This window comes from Trichogramma pretiosum, unplaced genomic scaffold, assembly GCF_000599845.2.
Source record: "Trichogramma pretiosum strain Unisexual culture from Peru unplaced genomic scaffold, Tpre_2.0 scaffold5, whole genome shotgun sequence".
Classification (NCBI taxonomy): Eukaryota; Metazoa; Arthropoda; class Insecta; order Hymenoptera; family Trichogrammatidae; genus Trichogramma; species Trichogramma pretiosum.
The window spans coordinates 3508266-3530704 of NW_019641672.1; the positions used below are offsets into that span (position 1 = coordinate 3508266).

Below are 22439 nucleotides of genomic sequence, written 5' to 3' on the forward strand. Positions count from 1 at the left end.
CAGGATCAAAATTTTTTATCCTGCAAACGTTAGGCAAAAATTTCGATCCCGTTATCCGGTAAAACTGATGAATGAAATACGATGAAATTTCGTGCAGTTATCAATTCTAGCATCTCTTCGTTAACTTGTGCAGTACCATTATCTTTGCGCATTTTTTTGATTGCATAAGAGTTGTCTGGTTCTGGGTGCTGCAAAGCCCTTTTATATTTTTGCTTTCCTGGTGCAGAAGCTGAAAACAAATACATAAAAATTAATGAATGATAAAGTAATTTTAACTACAATCGTTTTTGTGATGATACATACCTTGCCATGGTTGATTGCCGTCAGCTAAATTTGACATTATCCCAGATGGACCAGCTGAAAACAATAAAAATAGCATTAATAACCAATGCAGCAATTTAAAATAACTACAATTGCTTTTGAAAAGGTACATACCTTGACAGGGCGTCATGGCTTGAGCTAAATTTGTCGAGTTCATTCCCCAAGGATCAGCTAAAATGAATTTGAAAAATCATTAATTACAAATGCAGTAATTATAAATAATTACAATTGTTTTAGAAACAATACATACCTTGCCAGGGCTGATTAGACTGTCCGTTATTTCCCGAATTGCTCCAATCCTCGCTCTCACCCCTTGAAAGTTCATCATTTGGCTCACAATGAAAGAAAATCACTGTCCGATCGCGATTAATTAACTCTAGATAGTGCCACACGCGTCAGCTTTTTTCCCATTTAAATAACATGGAGAAATTAAAAAAAAATGTAAATTGAAGTTTTAAACCACCTAAAATAGCTAAACCTTGGGATTAGCGACGGTTTTCACTTTCTGGTACACCCATAATGAGTAACCAATACTTACGGGAACCGTCCGAAAATAATTTGGAATTGTGCACACACGATATACTCAAAAAATGATGAAAAACAGCATATACGCGTTGTTTTTCGATATTTTACAACAAAACTGAGCGTAGACGATTATCTTAGATATGTTAACGTCAAAGTTGAGATCAAGACCTTTAATTTGAGGGTAATAAAACCTATCTACGTTCATTAGAACCAAAGTTACAGGCGTTTGAAGTTTCGTTGAAAAATCAGGTATCGAATCTCGTCCAGCCGCCCAAACGCGCTACTCGCGACTCGCTGAAATCGCAACTCGTACAAATGACAATGTAATTAAACTAGAAAAATAATCAAAAATATAGTTTTTATGCGTTTTTTTCTCAGCTTTCACGTGGTGCAGTTAGATTTTTCGATAATCTGAACATTAACTTATTATGATATGATATAAAACTAGAAAAGGTCAAAATAATGTCATCTATATCGGATCTCGTGAATCTTAAATTTTTATGTAAGTCACAAATGAACTTCAAGACCTCTGGGTCTGTATCATTCATTTTATTATAGAACTAAAACAAAAAAAACTGAGAAAAAATCAAAAAAGATAGTAAAGTATACTATTTCTTAGACAATAAGTCTAGCTTACTATCCTGACCTTAATGCTAATCCTGCGCGTTTTGCAATTGAACAATCTAGTTCTGATGCTGGATTTTTACCGAGGTTTTTTTTCTTTAAATTTAGTAAGTTATAAATATGACGTTGTATAAACGTCCAAACATGTGGAGATCCAAGTGGATAGTCTATGTCTAACACTATCATAAACTTAAATAAAAAATCTATCGCAGACACTATGTCATTGAAATTATAAACATGTTTTTTTATGACTACGTGATAGCATGTAAAACTTTGCACCGTTCCACAACAAACAATATAAGGTTGCGGGCTTGTTATTTCGCAAGCTTCATAATTATCATCTATTTTATTCACTAAGGCAGGAAGAGTAGCATGATCCTAAAAATAATTCATTATGTAATTTTTTTTTAGCAAAAAATATTTAGTCTAGCTTACCAATATTTGACGGCAAAACGAGTTCACTTTATCAACAGAAGTTGGATGCCATTTATTGAAAAATGTAGTTCTTCGCACAGTATAATCCACTATCCGCGGCAAACAGAAAATAGCTAGTACGCTTGTGATACCTAAGGAATTGATACAAAGTATAGTTTATACGTCCACGTACATTAATTAAAATAACATGCTTACTGTGTGGCAGCGGTTGAGTGGGTCGTTAATAAGCTGTGTGGCAGCAGATAAGTTGACCGTAGAGAAGCTGTGTGGCAGCGGTAGAGTTGTCGTGGGGAAGCTGTGTGGCAGCGGTAGAGTCGGTCGTGAACAAGCTGTGTGGCAGCGGTAGAGTCGGTCGTGAACAAGCTGTGTGGCAGCAGTAGAGTCGGTCGTGAACAAGCTGTGTGGCAGCGGTAGAGTCGGTCGTGAACAAGCTGTGCGTGCAGCGGAAGTTCGTGTGTTGTGTTCGTGGAGAGGTTGAGCCTAATCCTGGAGTGCAGTGCGACGAGATAAGAGTTGCGAGGTGACGAGGCGATCGTGAGGCTCGGAAGGCAGCGAGCCGCGCGATTCGCTGTACAGCGACTTTTCTGATCAATTGTCCGAGGCATCTCCGAGGCGAGGCAAGAGCCCTTGGACCGAGCAGACCACGAGGATGGAGCAGCTGGGGGACAGCGGGAGTCAACATCGAGAATAAAGGCCGAGGCAACGGAGCGACGAAGAAGGTTGTAAATTGGATTAAGCTTGGTCGGTCGCGCGGACGTGTGAGAGTGTTGTATGATTGTGTGGTGTGAATGTAGGAGAGAAAATAAGAAGTTTCGCCGTAGAATAGTTGTGTGTTAGTTGTGAGATCGGAGTGATTGTCGCGAGGACCTTGGATATTCAAGACGTGGTTCAAGTCCACATGTCGCGTTTTAGGCCGGCGCGTGGCCATTTTTGCGAAGCGGTACTTCCGCCTTGGACGCTCCTGTGAGAGCAAGCGAGATAGCGCGTTTCGTCTTGGTCGTGTGTGACCAAATCGCGCGTCTGCTAGCGTGAGCAGAGCGAAGGCGTCGACCGTATTTCGGAGAAACGAGCCGATTGCGCGCAGTGCAATTACGCGGCACTCGACTGGGACTCGCGTCGGACCAATGTTGTAATCCGCGCGTTTTCCCCTTGGACTCGCGTATAATCAGTTACGTCCGAGGCATGAGAGGATGATAATGATAAGAATTGAGATGACATTGCGAAATGAAGCGCGGGTGCAGTGATGATTGTATGAATGATAGTTGAAAGTCGGAGTTGAATAAAGAACGATTATTTGTGTGCAAAAGTACATTTTTCGTAGTCTTTTCGCGACCCTCTCTCACTTATTTTCAGCTTGGACTGCCGACGCTCGCGGCGCACTTGGTGGCGGCTCGACCCCTTCTGAGGTAAGACTCAACGATAGGCTAACCGGAGCCTCAGTAAGAAATAATTAGACGGCAGGCCGAGCATGGGCTAGTGCCCAAAACCTCGCACGTCACAGCGTATCTTTTGTGATTAATGTTTCTGCGGCTATATCTATAATGGCGTCAACACGATTATACCACTCCTCCTTGATTTTATCTAAAGTACCACTTTTGTTAGTTTGATAATAATCAAAGTCAATCTGGAAATTTATAAAAAGTTACATTATACATCAGCTGACTTATAATTACTTTTTTCAACTTACCAATTCGATGCAAATGTTGTGTTGAAGAACTTTGAAAGTATCGATTAACTCAAAACCAAGATCAGAGTATCGTTGTTTACGCAAGTCGTAATGTGAGGACCACGTACTTTTAATGATACTCAAATCGTCATCTGGCTCAATAACTTTGAATAAACAGTCAATGTCGGAGGTGGTAACTGTTACTTTGGTATCTGTTACTTCGGTAACTATGCCTTCTGTAAAAGTCAAACATACAAAAAATGTAATAATTTTTTTGAAATGAGTTTGAAAAAACATTTAAAGTAACTGAAAGTTGTAAAAATATTATAAAATACCTTTGGGCTCGGATTGATTTTTTTCTTCTGAATCTTTTAATTCCAGTATCTGTGCTTTTTTACCAAAGATTTGACGCTTGTTTAAGTAGGCTCTGTATAAATAACCAGTCGTGTTCATTCGATCTGACGCTTTTTTTGATTTTTTTTTATTTTTGCTTACAACGCACTCTCGTTCGTAGTAAGCTGATTTAGGTTCCGACGGGAATAACTCGATAATTTCCGCCCTTAATTGTTCGAATCTCTTGTCACTTATTCTGAAAAATATTATTAATAAATAAAATTTTTGGTTGCCGAATTATTTGAAATACAAAATTATGTTATCATTTTTACTTCTTACTCAAAGGGTTCTACTGCATCAATGTTCAAAAGAAATTCCTTATCAACGATTATATGACTAAGAGTTTTTCTGAAGTCTTTAATATCTTCGTAGTATGCCCACTTATATAAAATTACGCGACCCCAACAACTATCATCAGAAGCATCCAAGAGTTTATATAATCTTCGGTTCTTATCCACTATGTAAAAAATAGTAATTTTAAATTGAAGTTCAATACCAAAAAATTGAAAAAAATGAAGTATTTACTGTCACTAAAAAGGTGAGAATAATTTTTAAATTCCTTTAAACGTTCTTGACAAGTACGAATAGGACCTTGTTGAGAAGTTGAATCAAGATCTTCAAGTTGAAGGACAGATGCGGTAACATTGGAGATGGTATTTTCATTTTCCGAAGAAATACTTAATTTGTAATATTTGAAAAAGTTTTGAAAATTCATTCGAACATTTTTGTCCAAAATAATTTTTTCAATATCATCTTCTTGCAAAGAACAAAATTTTTCATAATTGACTCCATGTTCTATGAATATGTAAAATTCAAAATTAGATAAAATTCATGATTATGTCGAATTTATTTTAGATTGTGAAAAGAATGTGATGAATAACGATATTATGAAATGAAAAAATTGAATGCATTGAAGATAAATAATGCATAAACGATATTATAAATAAAGACAATGTACATAGTGATACAAAAGTATGAGCTCTAGTACAGAGATTAGAAAAGAACGGCAACTATATGAACTGTATTCTTTTCTCCTGAGCACACCCTATTTTTCAATTTTTCATGAAATACCAATATTTTGTCATCCACAGCTTTGCATCAAATATCATCAAAAAATCTTTAAATCAAGTTTAATTAAGTTTTGACTCTTTATAATGTTGTACCATAAGACAATATTTTGTCAATGCATGATAAAACTACTGCTAAAAGTCAATTTATGTCAGACAGTGTAAAAATATGAAAGTATGAGATAAAATTTTCTATGCAAAAATATACTTTTGTTGAGATATTTTGTAAAGAGCCTTATTCAGTACCCCATTAAAAAGTTATACTTTGTCCTGTTAGATATTTGCAAGCACTTCAATTTATTATTATATAAGTCTGTAAACTTATACTAAGTCTATAAACTTTCAGCGATAAGCATTTATTGTCTCTAAGCTGCCTGCAATAGGTTTCTAAGTGTTCGCATGACACAATTGAATGGCATGTGGTTTGATTATGTTTGATGGATAACTTTTCACTACTTTCACCAGATTTCAGATCAACTTTGACTACTTTCTCTTATACTTAGCATGAGGCTGCGTTAATGGCCAATGATCCATCAAAAATAATCAAACGACATACAATGCAATTGTGTCATACGAACACTTAGAAACTAGCTATCGTAAAGAGCTATTGTAAGCAGCTTAGAGACACCAAATGCTTATCGCTGAAAGTTTATAGATTTGGTATAAGTTGTTAGACTTATATAATAGTGAATTGAAGTGCTTGCAAATATCTAACAGGATAAAGTATAACTTTTTAATGGGGTACTGAGCCCTGAATAGTGCTTAACTCTACATTTAATTTTAAAAGTAAGTCTTCGCATAGTCTATTTTATATGAATCTGCTTTCAACATTAGGTTTTACATTATATTGATATATTTAAGTTTTGTTGTACATGTTAATACCAATTGACATGAATAAATTTATTAATGCATGTATTAAACTAAATCTTTATAATATGTTTCAGTAAAGATGCTAAAATACTGAATTCAACTTCATCTAAAGATATCTCAGCTAATACTCAATGCAATACAATTTCAATTTAACGGTTATAAATAATTGAAAGAAATAAAAAATAGTTTTCCTACACACTAGTCTACTAACATATAACAAAAATTTAGAAAAATTTTAATGGGTTTTGAATTTGTTAGTATTAATAATTTTGCGGATTTTAACCTTAATTTCAGCCTAATTTAATATATTATGAATATACTTACGAAAAAAAGTGTAGCACAATTGATCCAATTTCCAACTTTGCAATAGTTCATTAACTTTCGAATCCATATTTTTAATATATTTAAGTTCACACTTGGATATTCACGAGCGCGTAAGTGCTGTTGTGAGTCACAGTTTACACCACAAATATCGACGCACACTTTTTGAGCGCGAAACAAAATGTAGTGTACGCGTTACGTTACTTCAATACCTATACACGATAAAACGTTAAGCACTCGTGCGTTACAAAACGTCGTGCACACTTTACCATTTACCAAGCAGCGCGACCTCTCGTGATGTAATTTTCAAATACGCTATATTCCATAGTGTCAAGCCTTCCCCGTGTACAATCTCATCATATTGCCGATAATATTCTTTTTTTTAACGACCGTACATTATACGTTATTGAATTGTCCCAATTATTGCATTTACAATTTTAAATTACATATTCGATAATAGCTTAGTTAGTTGCACACTTTCGGCTATGGCTGGGAGAAACGTTTGATGCAGTCGAGCGGACGCGAATAAAGTAGGAACTATTGATCTGACAGCGTGTCAAATTGATAGACAGGTTATGGATTTAATAAGTTCTAATTTTAAGTTGAATTTTTGCTCCTTAGGAGATTTTATTGCAGTGCGTGACCGCAGCGTGGCAAAAATTGACACTCGAAAACTTGAGATCAAACAAAATCATTTTCTTCGAGGTACTTTTTTCGAATATTGTAGGGCCCAAGTTGTAAAATTATGCGAATGTTACCAGCTTAACTTTCATTTCTTTGCCGCAGCGATCGCACTCAATTAGTACTGTGAGATTATAACAATACATGAGTGTATGGCGATTGATCTCGAATTAAGTATGCTAAGACTTGTCGCCAGTCTTTTTTCAGGCTTGAACTCCTTGCGTTGAATTACTTTTACGTTTGTGAAGCCGCAATTCTACTTGGAATCTCATCCGGACCTTATGTTATCATTTAGCTTCTGTCCGGATATTATGTACCTTGACCTAACCAACGCGCTGTTCTTTAACAACAATCTGCACATACTGATTAATTGCATACCTAATGTGAGAGAGCTGATTTTAACCAACGTTAAAATTAACGCTTTAGTTTCATTCAAACATCTAAAAAAACTCAAGAGATTAACAATTAGTTGGTCGCTTGATATCGCTGAAATTGTTGAACGTTTGCCGCTCTCATCTCTGAAAAAGCTCATTGTTGTTACAGACAGACATAATCTATGCCCCGGCATAGAAAAGGTCATGCCTGCGGTTTCGGTGGAAGTTTATGTGATTGTTAAAGATTATTATTTAGAGAAAGTCCCGATGTGGCTATACAATGCGAGAAAGAACAAAGAAATCGTGGCGAGAAATTGGTGGCAAGGCTTCCACATGCACTTGCCCAGTGTACCACCTAGTAATTAAGTAGTAAAATAGTTATCCTTTTTGTTCCTTTGATTTCTATTTACTTTAAGTCTGGCCAGAATGCGTCATACTAAAATTTTTGTTAAATTGCTCGAACTGAGTTAAAAATTTTGACTTAAAATAATGTATACAATAATAATTATTGTCAGCAAACCAAAAAAAAACAATGTTAATAATTTAATGTTAAACCAAACAGTCATTTTGCGATAGCGCTGAACTTTTCTATTATCAAATAGTTACAAATATAATTTATAAGATTACCGCTTTGTAACTCTAAATTATTTAATAAGTAAGCTAAGTTGCCAAACAAATGGCATGCGATATTATAATCACTATTATATCTTATAACTGATGTATAAGTATCAACTGTGAAAAAGAAAAAATAATTTCTTTCATTTAAAATACTCATAATTAAATATTGAGCCGTTGTGGCCAAAAGAGTCAATTTACCTTAAGCAAGAGTGATAATTAATCACATAAGTTTGTTGTACTGTAAGCCTTTATGGGAAATTATAATTCTTTCAAATTGAGTGTTTAATTTGATACGTTATAAGATACTGAAAATGTAATTAATACTGCAAGTGTATATGTTACCGGCAAAACCCGATTTTAGGCATTTCGCGAACTGCCTAGGCATTTTGAGAAATGCCTATGATTTTAGGCAAACCCTGAAATGCCTTCTAAATTGTACAAACTTCCTAAATTTTTTAGGCATTTCGCGAACTGCCTAGGCAAAAGCAGTATTGCCTGAAACATTTTAGGCATTTTTGAATAATCTATGAAAACTTTAATTTGTAAACAAATCATGCTAACTATAGACTAATATTACTTTATAGAACTCTGTCGTGTACTGGATTTGTTTTCAGTCACTTCGTACACTCGGCACAACAAGTACACTCTTTCTAACTTCAGCTTAATATTATATAATCTTATATAACCGTTATAATTAGCAACGATGTCGGAAAGTAGTGTAAATATGGAATCGGTTTCTGAAAACTGGAAAGAAGTGTTCTTTAAAGAAGCAAGTAAGGGCGATCACTACAAAGTGATTGTAAAAAGTAAATACGACGAAATAGTACAAGATGTACTACGGGCAAAATTGTCGTCGGAGAAAAAAAGTGCACAGCAATTTAGACGTCTCAGAAGATTCGACGTAATAGAAATAAACGATACCAATAAATTGATAGCAAAGTGCAAAGATGACGCAGCGTTGAAATATTACGTACCATTGGAGGACATGTATGACCTCCTTCAAAAAGCTCATGTATCGACTGGCCATGGTGCGCGAGACCGACTATTAAAAGAAACATCAATGAAGTATGCTAATGTTACGCGGGAATTGGTCAATTTATTCTTAAGTATGTGCCAAAGTTGCCAGCAAAAAAAGATTAAAAGAAGACGGGGATTGGTTTCAAAACCCATATTGCTCGAAGAGATGAACACCAGGTGCTAAGTCGATCTGATAGATTTTCAGTCACAGAGCATCGATGGTTTTAAATGGATCATGGTTTACCAAGACCATTTAACAAAATTCGTTGTCTTGAATGCCTTAAAGTCTAAACGCGCTGAAGAGGTAATTCTATTTCTACTACTACTACTGCTACTACTACTACTACTACTACAACTAATACTTAATAATTTATATATTTTAGGTAGCACATTATCTTGTTCGCATCTTTCTACTTTTTGGGGCCCCGTGCATGATTCATTCTGACAACGGACGCGAATTTGTCAATTCTGTGATAACTGAATTAAAAAGTTTGTGGCCAGAACTTCTTTTAGTTCATGGGAAACCTCGCCATAGCCAATCTCAGGGTTCAGTAGAGAGGGCTAACCAAGACATAGAAAATATGATTGCCACGTGGTTAGCTGATAATAGCACAAACATATGGATTGACACGCTGCCTTTTGTGCAGTTCATGAAGAACAGGGCGTATCATTCAGGGATAAACCAATCTCCTTATAAAACCACGTTTGGATTTGAGCCAAGAGTCGGTTTATCGAGTTCCTTTTTGCCAAATGAAGTGGCTGTAAAAATAACATGTAAAATTTATAAATTAGTTTCCACAGTTACCTGCAAAAATAATTGAACTTTACAATTTAAACCCCACGCAGAGAATTAAAATACAATTTTTTGAGGGGAGAGTAGTGTGGCGTTACACAGAGTTGTAAGTCGGCGCTTGGCCGCTGCGATGCGGGAGAGCTACTGTCCGGCCCGACTGGGCAGGCAGTCGCCGCATGTAGACACAGCGACAGTCTTGGCCTGCCCCTCGAGCAGCACGCAGTCACTCTGGTCTCCGAGCCAAACGAATAAATAGCTTCTCTTAACCTATCTCTCTCTCTTTCACTTACATCCGTGAACCCCTTCTCAGCAGCTACCCAGGGTGTCTTCGCTACCCTAGTTGGAGTCATATACCCATGTGACGACATACATATAAACGCGATAAGAGTAAGTCTCGCGCTGTTCAATTGTTGCTGTAAAATGTTACGCTGCCTCCTTGAATTCTATAAACTCGCGCTGCTCTTTCTTTTCTTGGACAAATTCCCCAATTGCATTTTTATTTTCAGCTACTTGCGATGCAGAAATATCAGATCAGGCTGTAGAGCTACAGCGCGCGTTTATCGCAATAATATATGTGACGTTGCGCTATAGGCGAACGTCGGAGCACGCAAGCGACTCGTTATAAACGCGTCCGATGTGAGGTTTTCGGGTGAATGCGTGCATGAGTCGCGACCACTGTAGTCGGTCCCACTGTGGCCTCTCGCGAGTGCAGTACCACGTGACTGCGCGCGAGCGGCCCGTGCCCGATTACAAGTTGCGAACTCGGAGCATGCACGTGGGCAGACGACGCGAGAGTTGAGTTGGAGCAGTCAGAGAGTGAAGATCAGTAGTTGGACCGCTGAGCAGAGCAGAGCTCTACGTACGCGAGCATTGTTGAGTAGTTTGGTCGGAGTGTTGTAGAGTTGAGAGTAGAGTGTGTGAGTAGTGAAGTGTGCTGTTGGGTGTGAGTGAGTTGAAGGCGTGAATCGGTGAGATTGTGAAGTTGGTGGCCACGAATCGAGTGTGAGTGCTGGCGATCCGTGCGGCGCACCAAGAGTCGTCATCGAGCGTAACGAGTTTCAACCCATCCGGCCCGTCCCTTCTCGCGTCTGTGGCCAACAGGCGACTACGGAGAGAGCAGCAGGAACTTCTAAGACCCCGGCGACGCGGAGTCCACCCGTGTGGTCGCGAGCCTCGAGGGCAAGGAGTACCGTGAGTAGTTTACTGGTATTACCGCGCTCGCGCCGACCCTCCAAACGGCAACGCAGCTCGCGTCCGCGACCAGGTGTGATTGTGAGTGTGAGAGCTTCGGCCCTGTGTGAATGAGTATTCAGAGTAGCTTAAATAAAAGAGCATTTGTTTTAATTAAAATTCACTGTTTTGTTATTTACAAGACCCGTCGTTTTCCTTTCCTCTCTCTCTCGCGGACTTTCTCGTTTACAGGTGTTTTTATAGGTGCAGTGTTGCAGTCACCGGAGACCCCGCTCCATACCCGTCGACGTCCCCTCCAGGAGGAGAGTCGTACTCACGACCCAGAGGTAGTATTTCACGCCTTCCCCGCCCCTTTATCGAGCTAGCCGGACCCTGGCCGACGACAAGCTGTGGCTTGTCTGGCGCGTCGGATACCGACAAAGTCGGCCAGGCAACGAGGAACGCCTTGTGCACGGTGGACACGGGGAGTCGACCGTCACATATAGACGAACTAATTGAAGAATTGCCGCATGGGCCAGGATGCGTGCGCAGCCCCGAGGCAGCACACATCACTCGCTTTAAAGAGGAATTAAGGCAAGCCGCCACTCGCGACTACGGAGAGCCGAGACGCATTTATGACGCACTCGCTGCTGTGTACCGTGAAGCTGCTGCGCTCGTGCCGTTCTGCGAGGTATCCTTAGATGGAGAAGAACTTCATTTCCCCCAAGTCCCCAATTCGGAACAATAACTAAAAGAGTCTTCAGAAATGTAACTGGCGATACGCATTTTCTTTTTTACGACGGTGATATTGTCGCGAGGATTAGAAATAATACACAAACCCTCATGATAGATTTTACCTATAAAACATGCCCAATTGTTCCTGATGCCAATTTACAACTTGGTACAGTTATGTGCATTTATCACGCCCACGCGCTACCTATAATATGGTTTTTAATGAGCAGAAAAACAACTAATGCTTATCGAAAAATGTGCGAGATAATACTGGAGTTAATGCAAGGAGCCAACATACTTACTGTAGTTACGGATTTTGAGATGCCATTGAAAACAGCCCTTCGAGAGACTTTCGGTGAAAGAGTGTATTTTATAGGGTGCTTTTTTCACTTTTTGCGCTGCCTAAATGGAAAGATTCACCGCTTGGGATTGTCCGATTATGTGAAAAATGATGCTGAAGCCAACAGATTTGTTCGCCAATGCGGCGCATTGGCCTTGGTCCCAGCCGATTTAATGGTCGCAATTTTCGACCAAATGATCGATACGACGCCAGCCAGAGTTGTTCGTCAATTTCATGATTTTATTGAGTATATTAGAAATTTTTGGTTTACCCAAGTCAGTCCAAGAAATTTCTGCGTTTGGGGGGCTGCAACGCGGACAAGCAATTCAATCGAGAGCTATAACAGCGTATTATTACGTAATCTTGGCGAAAATCCACCTTTCTGGAAATGGCTATGCAGGATTAAAACGATTATGAAAAGGCAATACGTCGACTTTGAAACTATCGAAAGGGGACGCACAGTAGCTAGACAAGCATCAAGCGCGAGCTACTTCAGAGAAAGTACATTACATGCAGGTAACGTTACTTTATTTCATTTTTTAATAATAATATTTATGAGCCTCATATTTATGATACATTTTCACTATACAGTTTGGAGGCAACTCTATCTGAACGAGATCTCGGGATTGGAATTATTGACGATTTGCTCAAATTTGATTCGAGAATACTATCGATTTAATTTGAACAATATTCGCCCCATTGATATCGTTGAAGTTATCGATTTGGAAAGACGTTTCGACGCGAGGCGTCTTGGCTTTAATCAAGTCAACGATCCGGATTATAACTTTATTGGATCCAAACATCCCAGAGAAGCAGCGACCGAGATGGCCTAATGTACCAGCTGGAGACGTGAGAAATAATCAAGCCAGAGGTAGTGCATTATTTTAATTTATTTTTTATCAATCCTTACTTTGTCCTAATGTGCTAATGTTTTGATTATTATAGGTGGTAGTCGCAGAAGAAATGGACGCAGAAGGCCAAGCCGCCATCCATATAGAAGAACTGATGCTCGCAATGTGAACGGCAATGCCAGGGCTGTAGCCCGCTTGCCGCGTGATCCCCACACTCGAATAGCGACGACGAGGATAATCGCTTGCTCCCGCCTATCCCAGCTGAGGAACAAGCCCCGCCCACAGAAGCCATCAACGAGATCGTTGACGAGGCCGCCAACGAGGTTGTCTCCGAGGCCGTCAACGAGGTCACCGCCGAACAACCACCTACGCCGAACCAGGAGCAGGGCGACGAAGACGTATTGGTGTTGTGCGCCGACTTCGGCGGCAAAGACGAAACACGCGGCAGAGCCATGGCGAACGAGTTCTCGTTTCCGCCTGTCGCCGAGATCCCCAGTCATTGGAGCGATGAAGATTGGGAGGAAGGCGTGGACAAGGGAGCCTTCCCTTGGCCAGAACCACGCTGGCCACTGCTCCGTTTCCCGGCCACGCACAACCTGGGCCTGTCGAAAGGTCAGCGTTGCCAGGCCCGTCGAGCAAAGCTTGCCACGGCCATCGAGCGAGAGCAGAAGTTAGGCGAAGCTCTCAACCGGGGCACAATGCACGCCCAAATTTCGTGACCAGTACCAGTAACCCGGAACAGCTCCAGTGGCTCCTGACGTCGAAGGACAGGGCTGACATTGTCCGCGCGAAACGAGCGGCCGCACAAGCTTCGGCCTCGGCCGACGTTGCGGACCAGCGATCACCGACCCACACCAACGATGTTGGAGTGCACCAAGGCCAAGGGCGCGTTGAAGCCACAGAAGAGGCACCCTTGCGCGAACGCCAAGCCGAAATACGTCAGTGGCAGGAACGCGCTCAGGCCACCGAAGAGACCCGTCAACACGAGCGCCGGGACGAGGAGCAGCGGAAGAGCGACCGCGCTCGAGCTGCCGAGGAAGCTCGCCAGTGCGAGCGCCTAGAGCAGGAGCGTCACGAGCGAGCCGTGGCCGCCACCCGTCGCGTCGCCGCGCAGCAGGAGAAGTATGCGGTGCGACTTGGCTATGCAGGGCACAAGCTCCAAGGCCAGCCAGCCGACCCGCACAGCCACGCCACCGTCACGACAGGTCGTCCCAGCTCGGCGAGAGGACAAGGGAGGGGAACCTTGGTGGGAAGTGCAGTACCAAGCTTCCCTCCGCGAAACCGAGCCGAAACGGCGAGGCGCCATGTTCGACGGCCGACATATGCCGTGCGACTCACGGGTAGAGCCACCGAAAGGCGGCTGTTTCATCTGCTGGGACACGACCCACGGATGGCGGGCGTGCCAGCAGACGCCAGAGCACGTCTACTGCTGGAATTGCGGCCGTCGGGACGTCGACACCCCAGCTGATTGTCCCCGATGCCGGGAGGGATACCAGCGCTGGCTGCAGAGCCATCCACGTCGTGACGGACCCCCTCCTCGGACATCACGTGCCCGTGAGGTACCTGAGCGACGATCGCCCTCAAGATTCGCGGTGCCGCGCGCAACTACACCACCGTGCAGAACCGCCACGATCACGGAGATCGTAGAAGTGCCTGCCACCTCGACCGTTGGGCCCTCACGGACCCCAGCCCCGACCCGGCAATCGCCACCACCGCGACATGCCCTACGAGCCATCGAGCCACCACCCCGCGTCGAAGAAGGAGCACTTGTGGCGCAGGCCGCCGCCGTACAGCCGAATGCCGCTATGCCTCCAGCCGTGCAGGTCATTGCACAGCCCGGGCCAGGCGCAATGGCTTGGGTCGCTGCCCTCAATCAGCTGGCCGGCAATCTAGGCAACGTAAGCCAGCAGGTGCGAGAAGAAGTGATGCGGGCCAACGCAGGTAAGTCAGAGGGGCCCCCCCTCAAAAAGACGTGCAGCCGCGACCCCGTCCGATGGAAAGCCCGAACCAGGTGGGTAATCAGGTATGTTTTTTGTCACAGGAGAAGAAGAGTAAGAAGAAGAAGCTAGGCGACCCCGCTGCACCGGTGAGTCACCCTCCTAGCTTCTCAAGCTCAATGGAAGTCCTGTTGGCGGCGAAGGTAAGCATTTGCACTGAGCTTTACCTCGAGCGTGCGCGACAGCTCCTTTCCTTGGCGCGACCGAGGTAGGTCGCGAGTAAGGGAGGGGGATTGTTGTGTTGAAACTTCGTCGCGTCGGCTACGAGGAGTTAATGATTAATTGTTAGCGACGCCGAAAATGATCGCGCGGTAGTGTTGCAGTTACCGGAGTCCCCGCTCTCTACCCGTCGACGTCCCCTCTCGGAGGAGAGTCGTGCCCACGGCTCTGAGGTAATATCGAGTTCTTTGCTCCCGTCCAATCTAGCTAGCCGGACCCTAGTCGGCGACGAGCCGTTGCTCGTCTAGTGCGTCGTGTAACGACCAAGTCGGCCAGGAATTGCAAACACGCGTAGACGGTGGACACGGAGAGTTCATCGTCAAGTAAATGGATCTCGTCAAGTAAAGACGTTAAATAAAAGTACTTTTTAATTAACTTCATAAATAAATTTATAAAGATATCCTATAATTCCTACCTTGGATATACACTCGGCAACAAAATTATCGCAACAAAAAAATTCATCGAAATTTCGTCGATTTTCAAATGCTTCTATCTTGGGCTAGATTTATCGTATCGACACGCTTTTTTTTTAATTTCTTGGAAATTTTGTCCTCTTTAAATCCATATAAATTAAGATAAGATTCGAGTTAATGTTGAGTTACCAGTAGTATTTGAGCGCAACACTAAAAATTACTGAAAAAAAATGACTGTTTGAACGTGTACCAGTACCACAGTAATTTTTCTATGGAAATTTAACATACACCATCGCAAAGTGATCTTTTCAACGAGTAATTTAAAAAAAAAGGACCTCTCTACGATTTTTTTAACGCCCTGTAGGTCGATTTGAAGGTATGGTTTTTGTACGAAAATTGTCTTGATTGCAGCTAAACGGGGGATTTTACGTACACAAAGCATACCTTCAAATCGACCAACAGGGCGTTAAAAAAATCGTAGAGAGGTCCTTTTTTTATAAATTACTCGTTGAAAAGATCACTTTGCGATGGTGTATGTTAAATTTCCATAGAAAAATTACTGTGGTACTGGTACACGTTCAAACAGTCATTTTTTTTTCAGTAATTTTTAGTGTTGCGCTCAAATACTACTGGTAACTCAACATTAACTCGAATCTTATCTTAATTTATATGGATTCAAAAAGGACAAAATTTCCAAGAAATTAAAAAAAAAAGAGTGTCGATACGATAAATCTAGCCCAAGATAGAAGCATTTGAAAATCGACGAAATTTCGATGAATTTTTTTGTTGGGATAATTTTGTTGCCGAGTGTATTATATTATCAATAGATAATTTAACTCACGTGACAGGGGCCACTCGTGGAACAGCTGCCCGACGCCGAGCTGGAGGGTGAGCCGGAGGTTGAACGGCGGCCAAGTTACCTGCTGGTAGATCGTTGGCTACGGCAGCTTGACATTGGCGTAACCGCTGCGCTGGAGGTTGGGTGGCAGCAACATCTTTGTCGGGTATAAAGACTACCGTATTAACTGCTCCTGGATCCACCACTGCTCTCGCATTTCGAGGTTGAAACTGACGTGGCGTCTTAGCTAGACTCCGAAATCGTTGACACTAGTTTCGATTTATTCACTAAATTTATCGAGACTACTGGAGCTCTTTCCTAATTTTCGTTATTTCGTTCTGGCACCAAAAATGTAAATGAAAGAATGAAAAACGAATATGTTAGATTGCTTTGATTTTAAGTAGTTTTTGATTTATTTAGTTAGTTTGATTCACAATAAAATGTACTGTGAGCACTGTCAAAGTACTTTTGAAAGTACACTCGAATTACATAAACATATAAATAATTTCCACAAAGATATGAAACATTTAATTGTATTTTTGATGGCTATAGTCGTGTTTATCCTTCACGTAGTTCTCTTAGGAAACATGTTAATTCAAAGCATAGTTTAGAATTTCAAAAAGAAATATGTAGTACTTATCGAAGTCGCTAGAGAAGGGAAAGGAAAATAATTTTTTTACAAAACTTTTGAAACCCCAAGGATCAGGATTGGTGAAAAATTGCATTCAAAATCATGTGGTCAATGACTTAGAAATCATAAGTCAATATATATGAATAATGGGTGATAAGAAGAACTAGAGAGATATTGTTTGTTGTAAAGGACCTACAAAAACATATTTTAACATCATAAACAAACAATTTTAATAGTAATCCTTAATTTTCATGTTTTTCATTTATAGGCATAAACACAGGTATGTCCCCTGTAATACCGAAACGGTATTATCTTGTAAGATGTCGCCTGACGAATCATTGTCGGTCAAGGCCAATAATAATGATTATATATTACGAGATACTGCGTGATCTTTCCTTTATGTTATATGTAAACAAGAACGGAACGATAGAATACACGGAGAAAACCGAAACGCGAGGCCAAGGGAGCGTGTGTCACAGAAGACAGTAGTTAGTTACCGTTTGACCGGTATGAGCATTAGGCTAGATACAAATACGATTGTCGCGAGTTGTCTGCTACGTATGAGTCCGTTACAAAGCGAGAGGTAACTGTGTGAAAGCTGTGTAAGTGCGAGGTAGTCCTGGAGACTACCTGCGTCAAGCCACGAGTGTATGCCTCGCGACGAGAGGTGCGTGTGAGTGTGTGTGTTTCTATGAGCGAACGAGTCCACCCTATCACCGCTGCAGAGGTGAAGAGAGCCGGACTCAAGGAGCCATATCGACTGTTTGTTTCAGGGACCATCAGAGGAAGCGAGGTCCTGGAGCCAGTAGCGACCAACAGAGAGAGCGAGCACCCAGCGATACCAGGAGAACGATCATTCTCGGCGGTGAGCTGAATGCCTGAACGGCTATAAATCTTGTATTGTCGGTGTCTGGCACGCTCACCTAGAGCTACGTTGTTACGTCGACCGTCGACGGTCCGGCCTCCCACTTCGAGGCCCGTGTATATTGAGTTATATATTAATATATCGTTATAATTAATTGTTTGAATAGTATCTTACATGAGTCATTATTTACGGATGAATGTGTGTATGCAAATATCTCCCCTGCCCGATTGCATGCATCTAACAGGTAGATCCCGGACGTGCAGGATTGAATCCACAAGCCAAAAGGACACACGTAACCGACGCGGCGCGTCAGGGTAAGAATCTAGGTTGCACCCCTTATTGTACTTTTCGCACGATGGATAACTAAGAAAATTTACTTTCTATGAATGATAAAAAAGTTTCAGGGTTGAAAGAGAAATGCGTGTTGCACGAGATAATAAATTTTCACATGAGAGAAAATGTTTGTGTAGACATCATGCACGATCTGTTTGAGGGATTGTGTAGATACAATGTAGTGCTAATTCTTAACTCTTTTATATATAGCGAGAAAATAATAACTCTGTACGATTTAAATCTTAGATTGCGTGGTTTTGAGTTCAATCCTAAGTATACTTTTAATAAACCACCCGAAATTAATGAATCGTCAATTAAAAATGGTTATCTTGTAATGTCATCTTCTGAGATGCTGTGTTTGGTAAAATGTATTTCTTTAAGGGGATATAAAAGCTAGCCAAAATATCAAAATTTCAATCTAGTTTTTTGAAATTTCTACTGAATATTTTGCCAAAAGGCTCTATCGCGACCTTAAGAACATCAAAATGAAGGTCACCATAGAGTCTGTTGTGAATTGTAACGTCGATTCACCCCACCCAAAATGTATCAGCGCGACACGCGCATAGCGAAGACCGAATAAGTATCTCGGATGTACCGATTGGTACTCACATAGACGTGGTAACGGTCTTATCGGCGAAATAAAATTTTCTAGTCATAAAAGTATCAGGAAATGGTGTCAGGAAATTATTATACTTTCCTTCAATAGGTTATGGGTCCAGAGATCCTGACACTCAGAACTATTGTGCGTAGTGTTTTTCCTGAGTGATATTAAAATAAAGTGTTACGATGGCCGAGTCGAGGATATCCAATCCGAGTGTTTTCCAGTTCGACGGAGGAAACTTTCAAGTCTGGAAATTTCAAATGAAATCAGTTCTTGTGGCAAATCGCTTATTAGACACGGTCAACGGTGATAGACCGCGACCAAGGCAAGATGATACGGAAGAGTATGAAAAATGGATTCAAGACCACGCAAGAGGCACGACGATCTTGACATGCGCCATGGTTCCACGATAGGTAGAAAATTGCTTAATCTGCGAAAGTGCGAAGGAAATCTGGGAAAAGATGACACTGATCTACGAGCAAAAATCCGAGCAAAACAAGGGTACGATGCTCCAGAAATTCTACAATCTTAGAATGGAGGCAAGTGAACCTGTCGTACAATACACCACCAAAATAATGAATATGGCCGACATTTTGAAAGACCTCGGAGAGAGTACTTCTGAAGCGGCAATAGTGGCAAAAATTCTCGATGGATTATCTTAAAAATTAAGTAATTTTGTGACGGCGTGGGACAGCGTCGATGAAGTAAAGCAGACTCTTAATTTTCTCCAGGAACCTCTCATTAAAAAGGAAAATAAGCTCCAAAGAAGTGACGATAAGATGAGCGCTTCGGCAGTTGTTCGAGAGAGCGAAAATTTCAGGCGAGAAAAATCAAGTCAATATCAACACTCGCAAAAGCACAGTAAAGGGAGCGAGCGAAGTGAAAGTCAAAGCTTAAGCAAAGTCAAATTATTGTAAGAAGCCCGGCCATTTGAAAGCAAACTGTCGATTCAGATCACACGACATGGAATGAAACAATCAACATCGCGAGACAGCAGCAGAAAAAATAACAAGGATCACGGGCGTGTCGGTTTCGTGTGTACGCTCGAGGATAGCGATAATTCAAATCTCTGTGCTTTTTCAGAGGGAGCCAGTTATTGGTGGAGACCAAGCGAAATAATGAAGCTGGATGTCTCGGAGTCCTAATTTACTGATAGCGGAGCCTCGCAACACATCACCTTTCGACACGAATGGTTTTAAGATTTTGTCGTGAGCAATTGCGAAGAGAGCATCTTCCTCGGCGGCAACAAAGCATGCAAGATCAAGGGATCTGGTACAATACATACACAGATACATAAATGGAAAGCGATTCCAGGGACAGCTCAAGGACATACTTTTCATTCTTGATATGAAGAAAAATTCAATCTCAGTTGGAGCCTATACAAGGAAAGGTTTCAAGATCTCCTTTAGCGGAAACATCGTCTAATTTATCAAGGATAGCCGAGTGGAGGGCGTAGGCATGCGGCAAAGTAACAACATCTATCGCATGTTCTTCCAAGTCGCCAGGCCATGCGAGTTGAACATTGCAGTCGAATCCCAGTTGTTGCACGAATGGCTGGGTCACGTAAATTAGAAAAAATTGTAAGAAATGGTTTCGCAAAATATCAAATAGCAAAGTCCCATCGACTCCCTTTTGACAAGGATCGTGTGAGTACGTTGTGTCGAGTGGGAGAGTATTTTCTCAGCGATGTCTGTGGCCCCATGCCTGAATACTCTCGGAGGTGCGATATATTTTTTAACGTTCAAAGATGAGGCATCTGGTTATTTGCACGTATATTTTCTTCGACAAAAGTCTGACGTAATCAACAAGTTTTGCATCTTTGAAAGGGCTGTGAACAACAAGTTAGAAAAAAATGGCACATAAACACTTGTCCATAGGCCTAAGGATCGAAAGGTTATCAACTCCATATGGGTGTTCAAATTCCAAGAAGAAAACGCAGGGAAGCCAAGAAAATACGAAGCTTGACTCTGCGCACGAGGTTTCCGACAGCAGGAAGGGATAGATTTCCAGGAAACTTTTGCTCCGGTCATGAGATACGATGCAACACGCATGATGCTTGCAATTGCAGCCCAGTTCAACCTCGAGATCATCCAGTTCTACGTCGCAACCACGTTTCTAAACGGCGAACTTGAGGAATAGGTCTACATGGAACCACCGTTTGGTATAAATACATCTAAAAATTATGTGTGCAAGTTACAAAAAGCTCTATGCGGTCTAAAACAAGCGTCGCGTTGTTGGAACACTACTTTCAAAAATAATCTATGTAGACGGAGCAGCATCAACGACACCAAGTTCATTTGTCATCACAACAACAACAGCAACGTCAGGGTCAGTTGCCATCACAGTATCAACATCATGAAGTTGAGTTCCCATTGGAACTTCAACAACGCCATGATCAGCTCACACCACAACAACAATGGCAAGGTCAGTTGCCACCACACCAACGAAAACAACGTCAGGTCCTGCAGTTACCGCAGCAGGATCAGATCGAGTTGAATAATAATTTCCAGTATTATCATCAACCACAGCAGCCACCCATTCTTAATTTGAATCATAATAATCAGGTAATTTTCTTTTTTTTTTGTTCAAAATTTAAAATTAATATACACACCCACTGAATAATATAATTAATCAAATAAATATTATTTGCAGTATGCGGCTACTCTCCAGGATAAAATTAAAAAACTAAAGAAGGATTTAGAGGCAAAACACAAAATTATCAGTGAACTGAGAGTCAAAAACGAACTTTTTAAAGAATTATTGGGTGTGTTGTACAATGTCACGTTGTCGATAGATGAAAAGTCCTAAGAAGGACGGATGCCTAACTAGGCTGATGGTCAGAGTGGTCAAGGGATGACCGTCCTCTGACCCACGTTCTGATGACGAAGGATCATAGATAGAGACTACGTTAAAGACTTTTGTGTGGCCCTGAAAAGGACCGATTGTCTGGTGTAGTCGCCTAGAAGCGCCTTCTCCGCACTCTTCTCAGCTCTGCTTCTCTTCTCGCCGAGGGCCTCCTGGAAGGTGAGGAACGAGAGTGGCGAGGAGAGCGTGGCTCGGCTTTTAGCTTAGGAGCACGTTTAGCCGGGCAGAGCGAGATAGATGGCCTTAGCAGTTTGTGTAGTTGTGGATGAGAGGCAACGTATTCGTCAAGAGCGTTGGCTGGTCGTAACGGTTCGTCCGGGATCGTCTTCTTCACTACTGACACTTCCCACAGTGACGGTCGGACCGGTGGTACCGTGACCCTGGTCAGTTGGTGTTGTCGCTGACACGTTTGCTTGTCAGACGACCGTGGCTCAGTGACCGTCGGGAGAGTGCAGCAGATGCTGTGGATTAAAGTGGCGCGGTCGTGAGAGCAACCACGAGCTCAGGGTCGGCTTCTCTTCTTGCGACAGTCCTCTTCCACGGATGTGGGCAAGGCACTGGCAAAGGGAGATGAGGCCACTTGTGCAGCAACGCGCACGAGCGGCTGGTATAGGTGGACCCTGGCAATGAAATCAAACTACAGATGCTCTTGACTTCTGCAATGACTCGTTGACGAGTCTTGACGATATCCTCGCCAGCAGGCACAGCCTGTACAACGCAGCGTTGTTCCAAGGTGCCTGACACGAGATGGTGGCTTCGTTGTAGAACTACGGCCCTCCCCCTCTTTTGTCTTTGGATTGGCGCCGTGGTCAATTTCCCTCTTCGGGCCGAGACAATCAGAGGCGACAAAAAGGCTCGAGTACGAGTCCAACTACTTTT

At 41.9% G+C, this 22439-nt stretch overlaps 1 protein-coding gene across 1 annotated transcript; it reads left to right on the forward strand.

The window, feature by feature from the left end:
* The first annotated feature begins 8598 nt into the window (after positions 1–8598).
* Positions 8599–9096, forward strand: LOC106655685 (KRAB-A domain-containing protein 2-like). Its single transcript, XM_014376201.1, has one exon. The coding sequence runs from the start codon at positions 8599–8601 to the stop codon at positions 9094–9096; it is 498 nt and encodes a 165-aa protein (XP_014231687.1).
* Positions 9097–22439: the final 13343 nt, after the last annotated feature.

What these genes read in the sequence shown, in the direction of transcription:
- LOC106655685 (XM_014376201.1), top strand. Translation starts at nt 8,599, where the DNA reads ATGTCGGAAAGTAGTGTAAATATGGAATCGGTTTCTGAAAACTGGAAA.